This window comes from Pongo pygmaeus, chromosome 21 (assembly GCF_028885625.2).
Source record: "Pongo pygmaeus isolate AG05252 chromosome 21, NHGRI_mPonPyg2-v2.0_pri, whole genome shotgun sequence".
Lineage (NCBI taxonomy): Eukaryota > Metazoa > Chordata > Mammalia > Primates > Hominidae > Pongo > Pongo pygmaeus.
This window is the reverse complement of record NC_072394.2, coordinates 43575767-43598324: the sequence shown is the minus strand read 5'-3', so window position 1 is coordinate 43598324 and position 22558 is coordinate 43575767. Positions and strand designations below refer to the sequence as shown.

General features: G+C 39.4%; 1 protein-coding gene and 1 long non-coding RNA gene across 3 annotated transcripts in view; one reads left to right on the top strand and one right to left on the bottom strand.

Moving 5' to 3' along the window:
- The window catches only part of LOC129021638 (uncharacterized), a 36948-nt gene extending 29947 nt beyond the window's left edge, over positions 1-7001 (top strand). Inside the window, exon 3 of one of the 2 annotated variants that reach the window (XR_008496101.2) lies at positions 6253-7001. This is a non-coding gene — a long non-coding RNA (uncharacterized LOC129021638). The remainder of the gene's footprint in view (positions 1-6252) is intronic. The other variant, XR_008496100.2, reaches the window with a different exon arrangement.
- The window catches only part of TOP1 (DNA topoisomerase I), a 96404-nt gene that overhangs the window by 19366 nt on the left and 54480 nt on the right, over positions 1-22558 (bottom strand). Inside the window, exons 8-13 of the mRNA XM_054467307.2 lie at positions 20840-20946; positions 12514-12629; positions 7732-7853; positions 6738-6860; positions 4877-5064; positions 3766-3910 (exon numbers count right to left, since the gene is read on the bottom strand). Of these exons, the coding sequence (XP_054323282.1) occupies positions 3766-3910; positions 4877-5064; positions 6738-6860; positions 7732-7853; positions 12514-12629; positions 20840-20946 (801 nt within the window). The remainder of the gene's footprint in view (positions 1-3765; positions 3911-4876; positions 5065-6737; positions 6861-7731; positions 7854-12513; positions 12630-20839; positions 20947-22558) is intronic.

The window sequence follows — 22558 nt, the reverse complement described above, 5'->3', positions numbered from 1 at the left end:
GGTGAATGGTATACAAGTGGCTTCAGCTATGTTTATCAGTATTTTTTATGAAATAAAACAATTGAGCACATAAGACATAATTTTAAGATTTTACAAAGCCAGATGGTGGACATACGAGTGTTCATTACATAATTATCTGTTCCTGTATGTTTGAAATATTTCACTAAAAATAAAACCCCTAATATTTGTATCTATTTTTTTTAAATCTAAAAAGAGAATGCTTCTTCTGCTGGCAATATAAAGTTAAAAATTATTCAAGGCACTATCAAACCCCAACCTTTGAAGATCTCACTATTTTGCTGAGTACCAGACAGCCTAAAAGAGAACTGAGAGCAAGCTCAAGAAATCATTTCTTTTTCTCCTAATGGCACCACTTTTCCAGGCCTTTAATGACTCCTATTGGGATCCCATTGCAGTTCAAGTCAGGCACTTTGTCCTGAGCTTATATAAGGTTCAGAGTCTAACTCTGGGTGACTTTTAGGTTCACTACCATGATCATCATCCAGAAACTTGCACAAATGTCTATTGTGTATAGCAGTTAGCTGGATATTGTCTGGAATAAAATTGACTGGCTCTCTGCTCTTGAGGCATTTCACCTGGTCTATCTAACAAGGATCTCAGCCCTCAGAGAGGCTCCAACAATTAACTCTAATCCCTACCTCTACAAGTACTCAGCATACATTATGTATCTGTTACCTCTCTCCATCCCCATTGCCATCATTTGTCTTAAGTCATCGCTGTTTCTTGCCTGGAGTACTGCAACAGCCTCCCATTGATCTTTCTACTTCTTGTTTGTGTCCAATCCAGTCTTCACAGAGCAGCAGTCAGAATGATCAATTATGTAACAAGTTTCCAAAATACAAATCTGGTGTCATTTCCCTCTTTAAATCCCAGGTTGGTGGCTTCCTTTTAAATTTAAAGGCCCTAAAACTTGCCCAAGATCCAATAGCTAGTAACTCTTAGATCTTCTTAGAGTGTATGCTCCTCATGCTCTCCTGTGACATCCACTGCTAAATGTGGCCAGCTTTAAATGCCATATTAAAGAGACTGAGCCCTTAAAGGACTTTGAACAGTGGAGTTGTCTTGAACATAGCTTCATTTCAGCAAGATTTACAGGCATTATATGTAAATCACACCAGTAGATTTACACTGCTGTAAATGCTGCAAAGGAGAGAAGTACAGGGTGCCATCTGAGAGTATACCAGGGTACCTGATCCAGCCTCTAGGATTCAGGGATGGCCTTTCTGAAGAGTTAACATTTAAGATGAGATTTACAAGATGAATAGGATTGTATCCCTGGAAAGAATAGGAGAATGGGTGTTTCTAATAGAGAAAATAAAGTAGCCTTTTGCAATCCCAGAGGTGAGCAAGAGCTTGGTAGTTCTGAGGGAAGAAAGAGGCAGGAGAGGAAGCTATATAGATAGTGAGGCCAGCCAGATCTTCAGGTACTAATTTTAAAAAAATTTTCTTTACATTATCCTTTAAATGTTACTTCTTCAGAAAGGCCATCCCTGAACCCCAGAGGCTGGATCAGGTACCCTGGTATACTCTCAGATGGCACCATGTACTTTTCCTTTGCAGCATTTATAACAGTTTATATTTACTGATGTGATTTACATATAATGCCTGTAAATCTTGCTGAAGTGAAGCTATGTCCAAGACACTCCACTGTTCAAAGTCCTTTAAGGGCTCGGTCTCTTTAACATGGCATTTAAAGCTGGCCATATTTAGCAGTGGATGTCACAGGAAAGCATGCAGAGACTGAAGATCTAAGTTACATTCTAAGAAGATCTAAGTTAGAGTTACTAGCCATTGAATCTTGGGCAAATTTTTTGGGCCTCCCAGAGACTAAATTTACTCATCTATAAATGGTGGCATTAGTATATGTATGTGCGGTATGCTTAAAAGATCCAAATGTTAACTTATGTGCAAATGTTTTTAATAGTAACTCTGTTATTTTGATCATTTTTAAGTTGTGGTAAGTTACGCATTGATACAATTTACCACTAGTGACATTTAGTAGTATATCCACAATGTTGTGCAACTGTCCCCACTTGATAATTCTTTTTATCACACCTTTTCTCAACCCCTATCCTCAACATACTCTGCTTACCACCCTCCCCTTTGTCCATGACACAGTTCTCTCTTGTTTGAAATACTACTTTTAAGACCCAACCATAACCTACTTTTCTTCATACAGTTGCTGTTGATCTCTAAGGTACTGCAAATAACTCCTCTGTTTATCTAATGCATTTAACTTTTATCTTTCTTCTAATACAACTGTGAATTCTTACCTGATTTGCCCACCAGCCTATAAGTTCCTTAAGGGCTAAAACTATTATTTTTCTGCTTTTGTAGCCATATATACAGCTTTGTGATACTTCAGAAGAGGAATACATGTTTCTTTAAATGACTAGTCTGCTCAACATAAGTGTTCACTTTCTGATTTTGTACTTATCTAAACTACGAACTACATTTTATTTTTATTTATTTATTTATTTATTTATTTGAGACAGAGTCTAAGTCTCTTGCCCAGGCTGGAGTGCAGTGGCATGATCTCGGCTCACTGTGACCTCTGCCTCCCAGGTTCAAGCGTTTCTCCTGCCTCCGCCTCCCAAGTAGGTGGGATTACAGGCACCCACTACCATGCCCGGCTAATTTTTGTATTTTTAGTAGAGACAGGGTTTTGCCATGTTGGCCAGGCTGGTCTTGAACTCCTGACCTCAGGTGATCCGCCCATCTCGGACTCCCAAAGTGCTGGGATTACAGACTTGAGCCACTACACCCGGCCAGAAAAGTATATTTTATAATTGAAGAAAATATATAAACAGGTATTTTTCATTAGAAAAGTAGTGATATACAGAAGAACACAAGGCTACAAGCCAGAAAATGTACAGTTTAGTCTTGCCTATTCACATAGCCTTTTCAGCTGTGGCTTTCACATTTTAACAGACGTTATAACCTATGAACCAGGATCAAGAAGGTCTTTAGTCCCAGGTCTCCTGCACATAAAACAGTAACAGTCTACATAGAACTAATTCCTTGACTGTTTTTGTCTCTGTTAGGTTTATATTTCATAGTATGTTGGAGGGAAGAAGTTCGTGGGACTCTCCAAAGCTGGATATACGTAGCTATCTGGCAAACAAAAACTGATTCCCCACAAGGCAGTTATCTCCTTGCAATAACACTATCAATAAATAACAATGCATAGGTATGTAACATCGTTTTATGATGTGCTTTCACACACATCATTTCATTTGGCCCTGGTGAACCTACCCAGATGAGACTGCAGGAAGCCAGAAGTATGTAAGACATTAGATTTTACAACTTGTTTCAGGATATACAGAAATTACATTCCCTTCTCATAGCCAAGAGAGGTGAGGAAGTAGAAGACATCTGCAGAGGCCAATATACAACCACCATACTTCAATACATTCTGACCACTGGACGTTAAGCAACGTGAAGGCAGGGCCTACGTCTATCTTGTTTACCGGCATAATTCCTAGCACCAAATGTATACTGTGCGTGGCACATTTGGGATTTCAGTAAATATTTGTGAATTAATAAATAAGATTACAATGTGACCAAAAAAATGGAGGCACTGTAGGAAGATCACCATAATGCTAACTATGAAAGTACTTGCCTTCTTTCAATGGGGAGGATTTTTAATTTGTCAAAGTGATTCTAGAGGACGAGAACGTTACATTTCAACAAAAAAAGGTTATCAGCACCATGAACCAGTGCAGCTCTCAACTATCCCCTTACCTTGATTCGTGAACTAGGGTTAAGCATGATGTATTTAATGGAACCTTGGATGTTCTCTGTCCAGGAAACCAGCCAAGTAACTTTGTTATCATGTCGGACTTCTTTCCACTTATGTCCTGGAGGAGGAGAAGGAACCTTGGCATCTCTGGAAATAACAGAGCACGAGGATAGTGAAATAAGATGTGAGGAATAATTTCACCTTTCATGATCCCAAGTGGACATATCTGCTGAGCATAATTTTCCAAGTTTCCTTCTTAACAGTCAATACAGTAGTCCCACCTTATGCATGGTTTTACTTACCCTCAGTCAACTGTCATCCGAAAATATTCAATACGAAATTCCAGAAATAAACATTTTGTAAGTTTTAAATTGCACATCGTTCTGAGGAGCATGATGAAATCTCTTGTAGTCCCACCTGGGACGCATGAACCATATACACAACATACCATACTGTATACATCACTTGCCCCTAGGTAACCTAGTAGCTGCCTTAGTTATCAGGTTGACTTTAATGGTTTTACATTGCTTGTGTTCAAGTAATCCTTCTTTTACTTAATAAAGGCCCCAAAGTGCGAAAGTAGTGATGTTGGCAATTTGGATATGCCAAAGAGAAGCTGCACAGAGTGCTTTAAATGAAAAGGTGAAAATTATCAACTTAATAAAAAAAACTGTATGCTGAAGTTGCTAAGATCTAAGGTAAGAATGAATCTTCCATCTGTGAAATTGTGAAGAAGGAAAAAGAAAGTCGTGCTAGTTTTGCTGTTGTGCCTCAGACTGCAAAAGTTATAGCCACTCTATGTGATAAGTACTTAATAAAGATGGAAAAGGCATTAAATTTGGGGGTGGAAGACATCAACAGAAATGTGTTCGAAGTTGACAGCAATTGGGTCGAAGTTTCAGGCAACCACTGGGGGTCCTGGAACATATCCCCTGTGGATGAGGGGAGACAACTGTACCTCAAAAACATCTGGAGACCTACGCATGAAATACTGTCCTGCTCTTAAGTATCTCCTTTCCCAAACAGTCCTGTGTAACCTGGGAAATACTCCCAAGTACAATAAAGGACGCCCTCCACCCGCTTTTTGGCCCATAGGATGAAGTGTGAGCTCACTTGCTACAGTTGATGATTATATCCTCGGGCATGATTCGTCTCTTCAGCATGCCCATCTTGGGGTGGTTGCCGCGGCCACGGAAAAGTCCAGGAGGCTCTATCTTGAAGTTAGCAATCCTCTCTTTGTGGTTATCCATAACACAGAATCCATATTCTTTCAATAATTTTTCATTCTCCTCTTTGATTTTCTGGAAGACAGCAAGAAAGTACTCAAAATAGTTTCAGATTGCTGTTCTCTACTAATGCATTTTATCTCTTGTGGGAGACTAAGTCAAGGTAGAGGAAAGTCTGAAAATCACTAAAAAATAAATTAAAATAAAGGAAAACTTCTAGTGGTTTTCTCAAACTTAAATATCATAAAATTCCCCAAAAAGATCTGCCTATAAGGATTGATTTCAACTAGATTCAAAACTGATTCTTGTGTCTTAAAGGATATATGTTTGTAAATGTTATTTGGGTGTTTTTAAATGTACTTTAAAAATTCATACTGTTTTACTGAGTACTATCAAAACAGGAAATGGAGAAGAGTCTCTGATAGAGCCTCATAAAAGAATAGCTCAAGCCATTTAATTAAACAGCAGCTAAACAGCATGGGTTTTTAAGCCCAGACAGATCTGTCACTAATTTTTTTGTAAGTATACAGGTATATACACTCTATACTATGATCCTTGCTCCAAAAAGGTGGGGGAGATTTTGAGCTTCCTTACCCTCTATTGACTCTTTGCATTTTATATACTTATTGATTCAGTTTAACTAAGGGTGGGAACAGATTCAGACCTTGTGGCAGCAGGTGTCCTTGGCAGAGGCTCTGACAAGGGGATGTTTATAAAATCTATCTTTGGATCAATATTCTAAGAACAAAGCTCCAAAGTGATCTTTTAAGTTTCAAAATGCCCCTGAAGTAAATAATATACTAAATTTCACTAACTTGGAATATTGAGGATAAGATTTATCTGAGACACAAAGTCTGATGCAATTAACATTCTTATAGTAATGCATTGATTTTTAAACTAGTGACCAAATAAGTACCATGAAACAATGAGTTATATAAATACAATGGTCTGAATTATATAAACACACAAGTCCTTTAAAATACTGAAACTACAGGAATTTGAAGTGCAAAGAATTCCTTAAAGTCCTTAACTTCTGGACTTCCGATTGGAAAAAATGAAATTCTACCCTGGATTCCTTTAGTTCAGGGGCTGACAACTTTTTCTAGATAGAAAGTATTTTAGGCTTGAGTGCCACACAGTCTCTTTTGCAACTACTCATCTCTGTCATTGTTGCATAAACACAGCCATAGATAATATGTAGACAAGTAGAGGCACCTGGTTCCAATAAACTTTTTTTTTGTTTGTTTGTTTTAACAAAAACAGGCAGGCTGTAGAAGAAAAATGACATCCCAGCTGGATACCAGAAAGATCCTTCAGTAATGAGGATGGCCAAGGCTGGAAGATGGAGATGGATGAGCATCACAAGATTCCAGAGTAAAATAGATCAAAGAACAGGGAGGTACATGGCCAATATGATTTCATGTCTTAAATCCTTAATATCCAGTAGCCACTGTGGGACAGGTCTGCCCATCCTTAATTACTATATTATTGGCTGGAGTTACTGACTGGTTTTTAGGTCACTGAAGCACCAAGGTTCCTATACAGAGCTACTGAGCAAAGTACTTGTTCACAATTTTCAGTCTAACTAAAACCTTTAAGAAAATTTAGACTTTGAAAATTCTAAGTCTTTAGCATAGAATGATTTGAAATTACTGATGTTAATGTTGTGTCATAAGAACCAAGAGGAAAATTAAATGAACCAATCACAATTCCAAAATTCTCCAGAGGTTTAATAAATTCTGTAGTACCAGTTTCTCTTCCTTGCTCATCTGTTTCCGAGCTTCCGTCTGGGCTTTGAAATACTGGCTCATCTGGGTAAAATCACATTTGCTTAGGTTGGTGATAATATTCTTCTCTTCATTAGTCATTTCCTAGTCAAAAGAAAACGGGGAGATGAAAGAAAAACAACGAAAATACACTAATAAGTCCTTGGGTTTCTTTGCAAATACACCCAAGCACCATTTTTTCAGTCAGAGTTTTCTGGAAGTAGCCAATCTCAATTAATAAATTTTGAAAAAACAAAAAAACACAGTTGTATTACTTTATTATAAAATATGTACTTACTAATATTAAAATGTTTTAAAATGACTTATCACGGAAAAAAATGAACTCTTATGTGGTTTGTTAGACTCCGTGGCACACAGCCCCCAGGTGTTATGAATACGAGTTTGAAATCCCATACTGATTCTCTCTTGGAAACATTACCCCTATTCTATTCATTTATTAAATCTGCTTTTTCAGAGCTAGTTCAGGAAGTAAACTTTACTGCTGCCTCTGTCCACATTATCCAAATTGAGAATAATGAGATTTTAAAAAATCACCTAGGCAAATATAGTATATGTGGTTTCAAGAGTAGAAAGTACCTAAAACAAATGAGCAAGAATTAACAGGGAGTGGGACATCAGATTAACATTTCTCTTTGCAACAGCAGACACGGGGCAGTCCTGCAGAGACAAACTTTCCTGTGCGCAACTGGAGTTGAGGTTTTCTGTTTGGCCTAATCTGATAACCCCCTACCTGCCATCACATGAGAGCCGATAGCAAAGATATACAAGTACTCTTGTTGGACAGAAACCCTACATAATATAGTAAATGAAGACAAAAAATGCGCAAGTTTAAATACAACAAAATCCATAAAACTCAAATTTTACATCAGGAAATGTTTTTGCAAAATGATAATTTATTACTTAGTACTTGATTGTTTTGCAAGGTACTAGGATATTAACACATGGGCTACAGTACCTTTCTCCAGTCTTTAAAGAAATTTTTCCTAAATATTTCCTTGGTCGTATATTCATGGTCGAGCATTTTTGCAAAGAATGTAGCTACTTCCTCTGCTTTGGGGCTCAGCTTCATGACTTTACCTAGAGAAAAAAGTGGTTCCAAAAAGTGAGGTATAGTATTCATGTTCTAAGTATAAATACCCAGGGCTAGTGAATTCTCTTTAATAATGGTTTGCCTTCTCATGGTATATAAAGGTCTGGTGACACATAGTAGCAACAACAACAAAGACAACATACTGATTTATATCTACTTGTACAAATTCTCCTTCTCTTTAGCATATATTTACCTGGGTCATTCTCTGGAGACTATGCCAGTTAATTGTTCCCAGGTGCCTGCTCAGGACAGGGATGACCTGGGGGAGGCCCAGTCACTCTTCCTTTTCCTTTCAGCAAGCAGGGTCCTTTACACCTCTTCAATGGTTTTTAAAAATCAAATCCTCAGAGGGACTCCTGCCACTGCTAAGCTAAGCAGCCTCTGTTCAAGAAGGGGAGGAAGGGATAGGGCAGGGAGTGGAAGAAAGGAATTGTGGGGAAAAGAAATAGGCATCTTTCTTCTTCAATGTTAGGTGGGTGGAATATGAATAAAAAAATATATATCCATACTAGGCAAGCCCAGATTTCCCATATGAAAAGCCTAATAAGACCTTCTTCTAGAACCTTGCTATTCAACAAGTAAGGTTCACAGACCAGCAGCATTGACATCATGTGGGAGTTTAGAAATGCAGAATCCCAGGCCCCCTCCTAGACCTACTGAATCCTATACAGAAATTGCATTTTTAACGAGACTTGGATGCACACTAGAGTTTGCGACGCACTGCTCTGGAACATAGGTACCATGATGCTACCTCTTTCAGGGAACCAGGATGCATCCACAGCACAGGGGATGACTGGGGTCCCTGGTGTATCCAATTGTTTATGTAAAAGCTGTCTAAAGGGGCTGGGAGCAGTGGCTCATGCCTGTAATACCAGCACTTTGGGAGGCTGAGGCAGGCAGATCACTTGAGGTCAGGAGTTCCAGATCAGCCTGGCCAACATGGCAAAACCCCATCTCTACTAAAAATATAAAAAATCAGCCGGGCGTGGTGGTGGGAGCCTGTAACTCCAGCTACTCAGGAGGCTGAGGCATGAGAATCGCTTGAACCCAGGAGGCAGGGGTTGCAGTGAGCCAAGATCGCGCCACTGCACTTCAGCCTGGGCAACAGACTGAGACTCTGTCTCAAATAAACAAAAAGCTGTCTAAAGGGACTCAGATGTTTCACAATGAAAGCTGCTAACTGGTAAAGAAAATCTGAATAGGGCCTACGGGTTTTATGTACCTGATTTAGTTAATAAAGCAATGAAAGAAAAGTACTTGGGAATTTAATCCACTTTTCAAACAATGCTTTTGACAGTACTCTTAGCGCCAATTTCCATTCTTTCTTAAAAATCCAACTTTACTACATCACCTGGAACCAATCCATGCTATACTAAGAGCATTTGGCTATACTTAATATGAGGTTAACTATAATTTCACCATCTTACTATTACATAGGTATTAATAATTCACCAAGGGTGCCCACATTCTTTATAGAAAACTAAAATTTAACCAGAAATCCATTTATTTCGAAACTCAGAAGACATCTTATCTCATAATGATATGCAATCTGACTTGCAGGGGTGTAGAGAACTATAGCACAATATTGAAACAGTTATAATAGAGAGAACCCACTTTGGACGCCATTAACTTAAAAGGCCAACAGGTGGCGCAGCTGCCACCCCATCAACCCCCAAGCTTCTGCTTTGGAAGAAAGACACTTCGGGGAAGATAGGCTGTGTATTAAAAGATTCCCTGAACTTCTTTAGAAAACTGTAACATGTTTCCAATATAAAGGAAAACATTAAGTCACTAGGAATAAAATAAATGAAATAAAATGGCAAGAAAAAAATGTAAACTGTTTTCAAGTATGTTTGGTATAAAATAAATGTTAACACCATTTAAAAAAAAATGTGGCTGAGCATGGTGGTTCACACCTGTAATCCCAGCACTTTAGGAGGCAGTGCAAGGATCACTTCAGGTCAGGAGTTCCATACCAGCTTGACCAACATGGTAAAACCCCGTCTCTATTAAAAATACAAAAATTAGGTTGGTGGTGCGTGCCTGTAACTTCAGCTACTTGGGAGGCTGAGGCATGAGAATCATTTGAACCTTGGAGGTGGAGGCTGCAGTGAGCCAAGATTGTGCCACTGCACTCCCGCCTGGGTGACAGAGTATGACTCTGTCTCAAATAAATAAATATAAAAATAAATTTAAAAAAATGAGATTTTAGGCTGTTTTACTGAATTCTGTCCTAATAGAGGGAGAAGCAACCGTGACTCCTATTTTAGATGAGCTGTCAAAAGATGAAATGATGGCTCCCTGCAGCAGAGTAGTGGGAGGATGACTGGAAGGTTCCTGGCAATGTTAACACTTTGTGGAAAAGGCCGAGCTCCAGGAAAAGGAAACTGCTGAGTCAAAGCTGTAAACTGAAGGTCCTTAGAGGAGGCAGTAATTCACTGCTTCAGCTAGCCCATGCCCCACCTCCCTGGCAAGTTCTAAAGGAGTCTAAGAATTCTCCTCCCCAGAGAGTAGGCAGCACTTACTGTATCAGTTTGAAGTAAAGTCAAATGTGACTTCTTGACTTACTGCAGAGTATGAGTTCACACAATCAAAGAGAAGAAATCCCAGCGGAGGACCAACTGAGAAAATGCTGGAGCCCTAAAGCAAGATCCTATAAAGGAGGACTGGGCAAGAATGGGAGGAAAGGACTATGGCAACCTGTGAACTAGACCAGGCCTCTGCTTCCTATCTTGAAAAGGAAGAGAAACCACAGGACTAGGAAATCTAGCTTTCCCTCCCATCACTCTGAACCTCAAAGTGAGGCTTTACCAGCGGAGCATCCTAAAGCTCCTGGTAAGTCCAGACCAGGGCTACGGAATACCTACGCTTTGAGATGGTGCTCTTCAAGGTCCTAGGCCCTTTCTCTTAATTAGGAGTTTTGGCTTTGAGTTATACTTAAGAGTCTCCAGGGATGACCAGCGTGAGGGCTGAAAGAACTCTCTTAGGCTCTCTGGTCAACAGGTCAAAATGTTTACGTAATATAAGCATTTGCCTCTGAGATTATGGAGTCCTGTTAGGCTGCAAACACTCCCCAAGATCAGGGTCTAAGTCAGTAGTACTATCCACTGCTGGGTCTTGGTGTCTGAACACAAATACATTCAATAAATATGTTTTATTTATTTATTTATTAGTTTATTTTTTGACACAGGGTCTCACTCTGTCACACAGGCTGGAGGGGAGTGGCACGATCTGGACTCACTGCAACCTCTGCCTCCTAGACTCAAGCGATCCTCCCACCTTAGCCTCCCGAGTAGCTGGGACTACAGGCGTGCACCACCACACTTGGCTAATAAATACGTCATTTTAAAAAACAAATTTCAGCTTGCCAAGTTTGGCACTTTCTTCAGTTGCAGACCCAGCCCTTTAGTGTAAACTACTACCTAGGCCTACAAGCATTGGTGGACCTAAGGCCACTACTGGTGGGAAGAGAGATGCACCAGAATGCCTGAGTGTTCACCACTGATGCTTTTCAGCAGTTATCCTAACCAGCGTTTCTCAAAGTTTGGTTAGCAGGCCACTTGGTTCAGAAGTACTCAATCCCACCCCAGAACTTTTTCTTTTCGGTGGGGGCGGTGGGATGGGTGAGAAGAAAACTGTGGGGGGTTGAGGGTGGGAAAAATGGTGGAGAAATGGGGTGGTGAAATAACAGTGGCCAAAAGATGGTGGCAAGACAAGTGGAGGTGGAAGAGGAATGCTGTGGAAAGGAGAAGGGGGACTGTGGGGAAAGGGCACAGAAGAGGGAAGGATGGTTGGGAAAGAGGAAAGAAGAAGAGGGACAGTGGGGAAAGGGAAAAGAAGCCCACCCCACAACTGTTAAATGCGCTCAGATCCACTCTGGTGAGTCATAAGCACATAAGGGTATGAGGAACAATGCTCTAACCATTTCTGGATAAAACTCATGGAATGAAGAAAATCAGTTATTACCATCTACATACTGCTACACTGCCAACAGGAGGCGTGTCAAAGGCTACCCTCAAATCCTTCAACCCAAGGATACAAATACCAACGACAGATAAGGGACAATTCTGAGGGTTCTAAGAGACCCAGGCAGGGCATTTCTTTAAAGCAGCTCATCAGACTTGACTGCACATATATCAAAGGCATAGTGTTATGCTACAAAGAATAGGTGACAGATGCCTACCAGCCCTATCTAGAGATTGATGGCAGACTATTAATCCTCAACCATATACTAGTACTGTTTCTAGTGATGAGCAGCTTGTCCGATTGCATTGTTATATTGCTAACATAAAATACTACCATTCAAGTGAGGCTTTTCTAATAACTCTTGCGAAGAGTTGCTCCCTAGAAATGAAGTTCAGATCAAAACCTTCAGCTTGTGGACCACACACTGTGAGCCATGTTGACAAACCTTTTTTGGACTATGTAGGGAAGACATGAATAGCCCCTTTTTCATGGCACTTTTTCAGCAGCAAATGGTCCTTTAAGAGTTAACACCTGATGCTCCTTCCTCAAAATTGCATGGCAATAAAACAAAATGAAATAAAAAGGATTATCTATTACATAGGATCCTTCCTTGTTTTCTATCCCTAAATAGAAGCAGATTTCTTTTCTTGGCCAAGAATCAAGAACCTTGAAACAACTCACCATCATAATAAAACTTGACATTCTCTGGAAGAGGCTCATATGGTGGGGCAAATACTGGACCTTTATGTTCTAGGAATTTCCACTTGATGCCTTCAGGATAGCGCTCTTCTTCCCACCTTTAAAAGACAAAGCACAGCCTCATTTAGTGATCGCCTTGTCTAACATGGGGATCATCTCTGATTAAATGCCAAATAATTATCCGCTCAACTGATTAGTGCTCTGGAATGACTTCTGGGCCTCACATTCAAGGCCTGGATCAAAAGAACCAGTGTCTCTCATTTTGAAAAAGCCAACACTCACAAGATGAAATACTGTGGTAAATAAAGGAAAATACATTTCAACAGCTCAGTTCAAGAATACTGGACAGAAGAGATCAACAATGAAGGAGCTCAGCAACAAGTGAGGGACTTGAAAATGTAAACAGTTGTTTTACCACAATGGCATACATGACAGAGGGATTGTTTACATTGTTTGTAAGGAAAAGGTCTCCTCAGAGTGGTGATGTCAGTCAGATGGAAGGTAGAGGGGAAAACAACCCTATGAGAAAGGACATAAAGCAAGAAGACTAGGAAATGATAGCTTAACTGGGGCATGTTGAGTTTAAGGTACTTATGCATTACCTGGAACTATCTAGCAAACACTGATAAGTGAATCTAAAGCTCAGTGGGAACAACTTTTTGAAAATGTATTTTTAAAATGGTCGAACATAAGGAAAAAAATGAGTAATACAATAAACACCATATACGCCTGTAATCCCAGCACTTTGGGAGGTACAGGCGGGTGGATCACGAGGTCAGGAGGTCGATACCAGCCTGGGCAATGTGGTGAAACTCCATCTCTACTAAAAATACAAAAATTAGCCGGGCATGGTGGCGCGCACCTGTAGTCCCAGCTGCTCAGGAGGCTGAGGCACGAGAATTGCTTGAACCCAGGAGGCAGAGGTTGCAGTGAGCCAAGATTGTACCACTGCACTCCAGCCTGGGCAACAGAGTGAGACTCCATCTCAAAAAAAAAAAAAAAAAAGGTTAATAATTTGCTACATTTCCTATTTTGGCTGAACCATTTTCAAAGCTGGTTGCAGATTTTATACTTCACCACTAAATATTTCAGCAAGTATCTCTATAAAAATAATATTCTTCCACATAACCACAAAACTATTATCACATCTAACAAAATAATCTCCTAGTATAATTCTAATTCTCAGTCCATGTTAAAAACTTCCCTATTTTATCTAAATTTATTTTATAGACCAGAATCCAACTCAGGCTCACAAACTGCAACTGGCTGATATGCCTCAAGTTTCTTTTACTCGAATAGATAACTAACTTACTACCCTCATATTTACTTTCCAAGTCCAATATTTTATTTATTATTTTATTTTATTATCAATCATTCAGCCATGGAACAAGTCCAATATTTTAAACAAAGTTCAGAAACATCAAATAAAAATTACATGTATCAAACCATATTGTAACAATGGTATTACTATAAAACCAAAGTCAACGTATATGGTCAAATTATTTACAACAAGGATGCTTAAGACCATTCAGTGGAGAAAGAACAGTCTTTTCAACAATAGTGTTGGCAAAATAATCAAACTGGGTCTTTACATTATACACAAAAATTAATTCAAAATGGATCAAAGACCTAAATATAAGAGCAAAAATATAAAACTCTTAGAAGACAACATAGGGGAAAAGCTTCACAATATTGGATTTGACAGTGATTTACTGGATATGACACGTAAAACACAGGTAACAAAAAGAATAAATGCAGCTGGGCAGAGTACCTCACACCTGTAATCTCCGCACTTTGGGAGGCTGGGGTGGGCGGATCACTTGAGGAAAAGAGTTCGAGACCAGCCTGGCCAACATGGCGAGACCCCCGTCTCCACTAAAAATACAAAAATTATCCAGGCATGGGGGCACACGCCTGTAATCCCAGCTACTCAGGAGACTGAGACACAAGAATCGTTTGAACCTGGGAGGTGAAAGTTGCAGTGAGCCGAGATCACGTGACTGCACTCCAACCTGGGCAATGGAGAGACACTCTGTCTCAATAAATAAATAAACTGAACTTCACTGAACTTAAGAACTTCTGTGCATCAAAGGACACTTCAAGAGAGTGAAAGACAACTCACAGAATAGGAGAAAATATTTGTAAATCATGTATCTGATAAAGGGTTAACATACAAAATATATAAACAGCTCCTACATCTCAATAAACAACCCAATTAAAAAAATGGGCAAAGTCTCAGTCTTAAGGTGGAGGGGAAATAAAGATAAAATTAAAAATAGGGGCTGGGCGCAGTGGCTCACACCTGTAATCCCAATACTTTGGGAGGCCAAGGCGGGCAGAGGGATCACTTGAGGTCAGGAGTTCAAGACCAGCCTGGCCAACATGGCAAAACTCTGTATCTATTAAAAATTCAAAAAATTAGCCAGGCGTGGTGGTGCATGCCTGTAATCTCAGCTACTCAGGAGGCTGAGACATGAGAATCACTTGAACCTGGGAGGCAGATGTTGCAGTGAGCCAAGATTGCGCCACTGCACTCCAGCCTGGGCAACAGAGCAAGACCCATCTCAAAAAAAAAAAAAAAAAAAAAAGCGTGGGGGTGGGGCAAAGAACTTGAATGGTCATTTTTCTAAAGAAGATATACAAGTGGCCAATAAGCACCTGAAAAAATACTCAACATCACTAATCATTAGGAAAATACCAATCAAAACCACAATGAGATACCACTCATAGTCATAAGGATGGCAATAAAACAAAAAATAACAAGTGTTGGTGAAGGTGTAGGGAAGCTAGCACCCTTGTGTGGTCCTGGTAGGAACGTAAAAAGGTGCAGCCAATGTGGAAAAGATAGCATGGCAGTTCCTCAAAAAGTTAAGCATAGAAATGCCACATGACCCAGCAATTCCATTCCCAGGAATATACCCAATATTCAAACAAATACTTGTACACGAATGTTTCACAGCAGCACTATCTGCAACAGCCAAAGGCAGAAATAACCCGTGTCCATCAAAAGATGAATGAATAAACAAAATGCAGGACAAACAATGGAATATTATTTAGCCTTTAAAAGTCAGAAAATTCTGAAACATGCTACAATACAGACGAGCGTTGACATTCTGTTAAGTGAAATAAGTCAGTCACAAAGAACAAATACTGTATGACTATTAATACAAGGTACCTAAAGTAGTCAAATTCGTAGAGACAGAAAGTAGAATGGTGCTTACCAAGAACTGGGGGAATAGGCTGGACACGGCGGCTCATGCCTGTAATCCCAGCACTTTGGGAGGCCAAGGCGGGCAGATCACCTGAGGTCAGGAGTTTGAGAGCAGCCTGGCCAACATGGCAAAACCCCGTCTCTACCAAAAATATAAAAAATTAGCCGGGAATGGTGGTGGGAGCCTGTAATCCCAGCTACTCGGGAGGCTGAGGCAGGAGAATTGCTTGAACCCAGGAGGTGAAGGTTATAGTGAACTGAGATTGCACCACTATACTCCAACCTGGGCGATACAGCGAGACTCCGTCTCAAAAAAAAAAAAAAAGAACTGGGGCGACAGAGAAGTGGGGAATTGTTAATAACTACAGAGTTTCGGTTTTGCAAGATGTAGAATTCTAGAGATGGTGATGGTGCACAACAATATGAATGTACTTAATGCCACTGAATTGTACACTTAAAAATGGTTAAGATGATAAATGTTATGTCATATGTATTTTACACAATTTAAACAAAAATATTAAACAGAATCTTAGACCTCAAAGGAACATTAAAGATCCTCTATAACTAACCTACCACTTTTTCAGATATGAAATTGGCAGAGTCATTGATATATTAATAGAAAGATCTCAATGCAGGAAACCACCCAATCCTAGAGTCTATTACTCTCCAAATAGAGAAAATATACATATATGTAGGTGTATGAGAGCATCTGCAAGGAGCCTATCTGCAGCAGTCACAGAGTAACCGTGAGGAGATTCTGAACGCCACCCTTTCCCTTATCCTGGGACTTTGGCACCATTCTTCTCATCGACTACAGTGTTATTTATTTATTTATTTATTTTTGAGACAGAGTCTCGCTCTGTCGCCCAGGCTGAAGTGCAGTCGCGTGATCTCCGCTCCCTGCAAGCTCCGCCTCCAGGGTTCACACCATTCTCGCGCCTCAGCCTCCTGAGTACCTGGGACTACAGGCGCCCGCCACCACGCCCAGCTAATTTTGTTTTTGTATTTTTAGCAGAGACAGGGTTTCACCATGTTAGCCAGGATGGTCTCGATCTACTGACCTTGTGATCTGCCTGCTTCGGCCTTCCACAGTGCTGGGATTACAGGTGTGAGCCACCACGCCCGGCCCTACAGTGTTTTTAAATAAAGACTCCAAACTGTTTTTACAATTCCTATTTCAACATGTGTATCTTGAAGACCCACAGCAACTTCTTTACCATTTAAGCATATTAAGAGATTCAGCAAATCACAACACTAAACTTCAGTTTAAACAGAAAGACAGAATATCTGTTTCAGTAAGCTCATGTGACTGGGTTGACAGCTATTATTATACAAATAAAAGCAAACAGTTCTGTCCTTTTAGCCTCCCCATGAGTGCATATATCTGCCCCCCCAAATTTAAAAACAAATAAACAAACGAACAAAAACATGTACTTAGACATCAAAATGGCTTCCCTTTGGCAGCTTGACTTGAATAATCAAGTACCAATTTAATAATAAAATTTGCTTGAAAGGGGAAAGGTGGAAAAGTGCTAGAAATATAAAGACAGGAAAGTAAACTCCATGTGCTGTTTGATAACAAGTTCCCTTGCAGTTAGCAAGCACTTCACAGTATGCTATAAAACTCATATTTAATTTTTTTAAATTTAGAAATAAAGGTCAGATACTGTAGCTTCTGAATGCTAATCCTTGAAATTAAGGGCAGTTTTTCTGGTTTGAGCAAAATGTCAATAATCCATATTCCATAAATTTCTTATCACTATCATTGACCATATATTTATGAGTCTTGGTCTTGCAACACTAATTCCTTACAACATTATAGTCCTGACTCATCATAGCATTTTACCTTTGCTAAGAGATTCAAAACTCCATTTAAAGTCACACCTAACGCCTGCAATAAACTCGCCAGGTTCTAATTCTTTATGAAGAATCATCTGTTGAGAATTAACTTGCAACTTATATTCCCACAGGTCAGCCCTGACACAAAAGTGTACTCAATTAACCCAACAGTGCTGAAACCCTGTTCAGCTACAATGGCCAACAGTTAAAAATTAGGACATCTGGGATAAACAGGATTTCATGTATGAACCCAAGCACACTGCCACCACTTATAACAATGTTTCTATGGAGATAACGTGATATAGCAAAGAAACCCTGAGGGACCTGGACCTTTTCAATTGAACAATTACCAAAGGAGGGAGATAAAGATCAGATTAAGTGGTTTCTTCTGGTAAAGACAAACAGGTCTGCGGACTTACGAGGGAAGCAAAAGATCTGCAAATTTGTCAAGCTTGTAAAGTGTGTACTTCTTTTAGTGGGATAGCATAAGGAATAGTAAAAATGAGAGTATCTGCCATTTAACTCCCCGACTAGGTCATCAGTGGCAGTCACTGAGGACTGGATAACTGACTTCACAGTATGATACACAGCCTCTAGCTATCAGTTAAGACGCTCTTCATTCATATTTTCAACACCAAAAACTCAGTGTGCCATTCAAGCACTGTGCTTGAAAAGAATGTGCAAGGTTTAACCATCACACCTGAGAAATGCATGCATTAGAAGCTGTAGCAAAGTCTGCTCATTCCTCAAAAAACAACTTTTAGTTAAAGACTTGCCAGTTCCCCTTTAACCCAAAATAAGAATAAAAACCAAAAGTCATGGTCTGTCAGAGTGAATGTGTGGCAACACTGATAAGGATTTTAACCACAAAAGCAAAATTAGGCTCCTAAACCCCTCAAGGGCACCTAATTCTACACATACAAGCCTGGACCCAGCGCACTTGCCTGGATCCCAAGAAGAGCCAAAGCTCCGAAGTAAAGGGGAGACAGCAGGGAGCTCCTGATAAGGAAATGTATTTGTTCATTTAACAAGCATTTATTGAGTACCTACCACAGAACCCTGACTGATGAATTACTAACCTACCATTCTCTTAACTCCCAATAATAACCCCTAATTTACACAATCACTTTATTTCTAAAAATCATTTTCTTAAAGGTCAAGATCACCGAAAATGTATTAGTTCTAAAGAAAAGTGAAATAAAAATGAGGAAAATAAACCCATGTGGGTTTTTTTTTCTTTTTTCTTTGAGACAGAGACTTGCTTTGTTGCCCAGGCTGGAGTGCAGTGGTGCAATCTCGGCTCACTGCAACCTCCACCTCCCGGGTTCAAGCAATTCTCCTGCCTCAGCTTCCCAAGTAGCTGGGACTACAGGTGCGCACCACCACGCCTGGCTAATTTTTATATTTTTAGCAGAGATGAGGTTTCATCTCTGGCCATGTTGGCCAGGCTGGTCTCGAACTCCTGACCTTGTGATCCGCCCACCTCAGCCTCCCAAAGTGCTGGGATTATAGGCATGAGCCACTGTGCTTTTTTTTTAATTTTTAATTTTTAATTTTTTTTTTGAGAGACAGAGTCTCGCTCTGTCATCCAGGCTGGAGTGCGGTGGCGTGATCTCAGCTCACTGCAACCTCCGCCTCCCAGATGCAAGTGATTCTCCTGCCTCAGCTTCCCAAGTAGCTGGGACTACAGGTGTGTGCCACCACACCTGGCTAGTTTTTGTATTTTTAGCCAAGATGAGGTTTCGCCATGTTGGCCAGGTTGGTCTTGAACTCCTGACCTCAGGTGATCCACCAGCCTCGGCCTCCCAAAGTGCTGGGATTACAGATATGAGCCACCATGCCTCTTCTTTTACTTTCTGACTCTGACCTCTGGAAAGAGGCAGGATTGCTCTACTCTGTGATATTCCTTTTCTATACTTCCCATTTAATCCCACGATGCCATAGCAACATGCCAATCACATAGCTGTCAACGTGTGGCCACATTTCTGCCACTGTGGCTCTCCTCTCTGCCACCTTCCTGGTCAGTGCTCTTTCTCCCTTTCCTCAGAGGTGCTGTGGACATCAAAGTTCTAAATTACAAAAGCCATAAAGGCACATAAACAGATTTGGAAGGCTATACATCAAATTATGAACAGTGATTACCTCAAAGCTGGAAAGCTGGAAGGGAAAATGAGAATGGGAGAAGACAGGTAAAGGTGACTTTGATTTTTATTCTAACTATTAAATCTCTCAATCATTTGAGTTTTTTCATCATAAACACAAAATCATGTACTGCTGGTATAGTAAATAGAACATGTTAACAGAAATAAGTATTTTTTAAAAACATGTTTATTTCAAGATTCCAAACAGCAAAAGTAGAAAAGTTCTCCACCTAAATACACTTCTCAAGAGCAACCAGCTATGACTAAACTGTCCTTCATAAAGACTGAATTTTCACTCCTATAGGGAAGGCGAATGCTTGTTTTCTTACAGTTGCAACTCTAGATATTTTCACTTATTAATCTTTCCCAATCTGAGAGGCATTAAACAAAAAGATTTATCATTTTTTTGCATCTTTGATTACTTATGAAGTTGATCACATTTTTAGATGTTTATTAACTATTTATTTTACTAAACTGCCTGTTCCTCACATTCTGATTAGATCATTCCTTTCATATTTGTTTTAAAAGAGCTTTTTTTCATATTAGGAATATCAGCCCTTTGTATTGCAAATATTTTGCCTTGAGTTTTTTTTTTTTTTTTTTTTAAATGGCATGAAGTTGTCCATCTGCCATAAATTGAACTTTGATGTATCAAATGTAAACACCTTTCCTTATGGCTCTGGTTATGTCTTGCTTCAAAGGATCTTCACTACTCCACAATTATAAAAATATTCACCCACGTTTTCTTGTTGAGGTTTCTTCTGTTGTTGAACAGGCAGTTTTCCCAACACGACTTACATAATAATCTATCCTTTCCCTATGGTTTTAAATGCATCTGTACTCTCTTCGTATGCTAAATTCCCACCTATACATAGGTCTGCTTCTACAGTCTATTCTGTTCACAGTGGTGGAAACCAGTTTGAGATCCAATAGATTTAGAACCAGTTAATGATTTCACTAGAAGTTGGAAAACTTACTTCAGAATGTTACTCTAGAGAAATTGTTTTAAGTATTTCCCCCCAAATATCAGGATATTAATTTTAATAACTCAACACTCTTGCTTCGTAAGGATATGCAATAAAAGAGGTGGCATTTTAACCCAGTGCTGAGATGTTACCATTTCCACTTCTGTTCCTCTTCTTTCTTCGGCTTCTTTTTCTTGTTATCTGGCTCAGGAACTTTTTTATCTTTATCTTTATTCTTGGGTTTTTTCAATTTACCATCCTACAAAGAAACATGGTGAGAAAGCACTTAAATAAGGACTGATCACACTTCTGGAGGCAGTTTTTGGGAGCCATGAGGAAGAAAAATTGTAATCATAGACTATTAGAACTAAAGAAGATCTTAGTACTCCTCTCATTTGACAGATGAATAACAATGTACTGGTGCTCTGTTCTAGAGCAGTATTTCCTAAAATTTCCTGACAAACAACTACTTCAGAAAGTAGTTAAAAAACACTCTGCAGGGGAAGAGACTGGGAAACTGTTTTGTTTTTTTTTTTTAAAAAAAACCTCAAAGGAGTTTGGAAAAGTACTGCTCTAGAGAGTAATCCGAGTGTATTTTCCTCACTTACGTTTAATCCTACTCATCTTTAAACCTCTTCCAGTAAAATCAAATAACGGCTATACGAGGCTTTGCATTGGATATTTAGTATTCAGGGTGAAAGAAAATTCCCAGTTGATTTAGTGGAGTATAGTACTATCGTTTCTGCTTGTACACACAAAGTCATGACGCAGTAAGCAAGTTATTTGAGAGGTTCTAAAATGATACCAATTCCTATGGTGGTATTTCTTTAGGGCTCTTCTTTGAACTCTGAATGTAAATGAGCTGATCACAGTGACACAATAAAAGGGCATCAAACCTAAACAGGCACAATTCACCAATACAGGAGATAAATCTCAAAACATACACACAAAACCCAAACAAAAATGTAATATTCAACAAGTGAAGATCCCACTCAGAATCTGAACTCTTTTGAAGAATATTTTCCTTTGTCCTGCCTATTCAACATAATTTAACTACTTATTCAGTCTTTATTCAACAAGTTTTATATAGCAATGAAAGGTGGTTTTGAACCATCTTAAAATCAATTAAAGAGTGGCACAGCTGGAAAGTGTATGGATGGGTTCATTTAACCACTTCCAGTTACAATCAAGGACTTTGAAACATGTTTTGTCACTTGATCAAGGTCATATAGCTGTTATTAACTATGATAAGAGCCTAACTTTATGAGAAAAATAACAGAATGTGACTTATGGGAATAACTGGAATAAACATTTTAGACCCTCATAATGGGAGGGCAATCAAGATAGGAGGAACAGAAAAAAGAGGAAAGCTTACAGTACCATCCATATTTTAAAACAGGCACGGAGAATATAAATATGTGGGTATGTTTGGGAGAAGGTACTACAGGATCTCATTAATTCAGATAATGTTTACTATTTAGGGTGAAACACACCACAGGAAAGGGAAATGTTTTTCAGTGAAGATACTCTAAACAGCTTCTCAGTAGGCATCCAGCTGGTCCCATCAGGAAACTACTGGCTACATTGCATGTTTTCAAGCCTCAAATTGGTGTGTCAGTCACTGAGAGACCTCAGAACAATTCTCAAAAACAAGAGAAAAAAACAAAACAAAACAAAAAAACCATAGCTGGCAAGTGAGGTTTAATGACAGATTCTGCCATCTGGGGTCCCTGCCACAGTAAGACTGTATTAATTCAGTCTTTCAGCCAGCATTTTTCCCCCTATGTGGTAGGGCTGCTAAATAGAATAATAACAAATGAAGTCAACTGTTCTTTTTTCCCAATGGTTTAACAAACTCAGAGTATTATTTT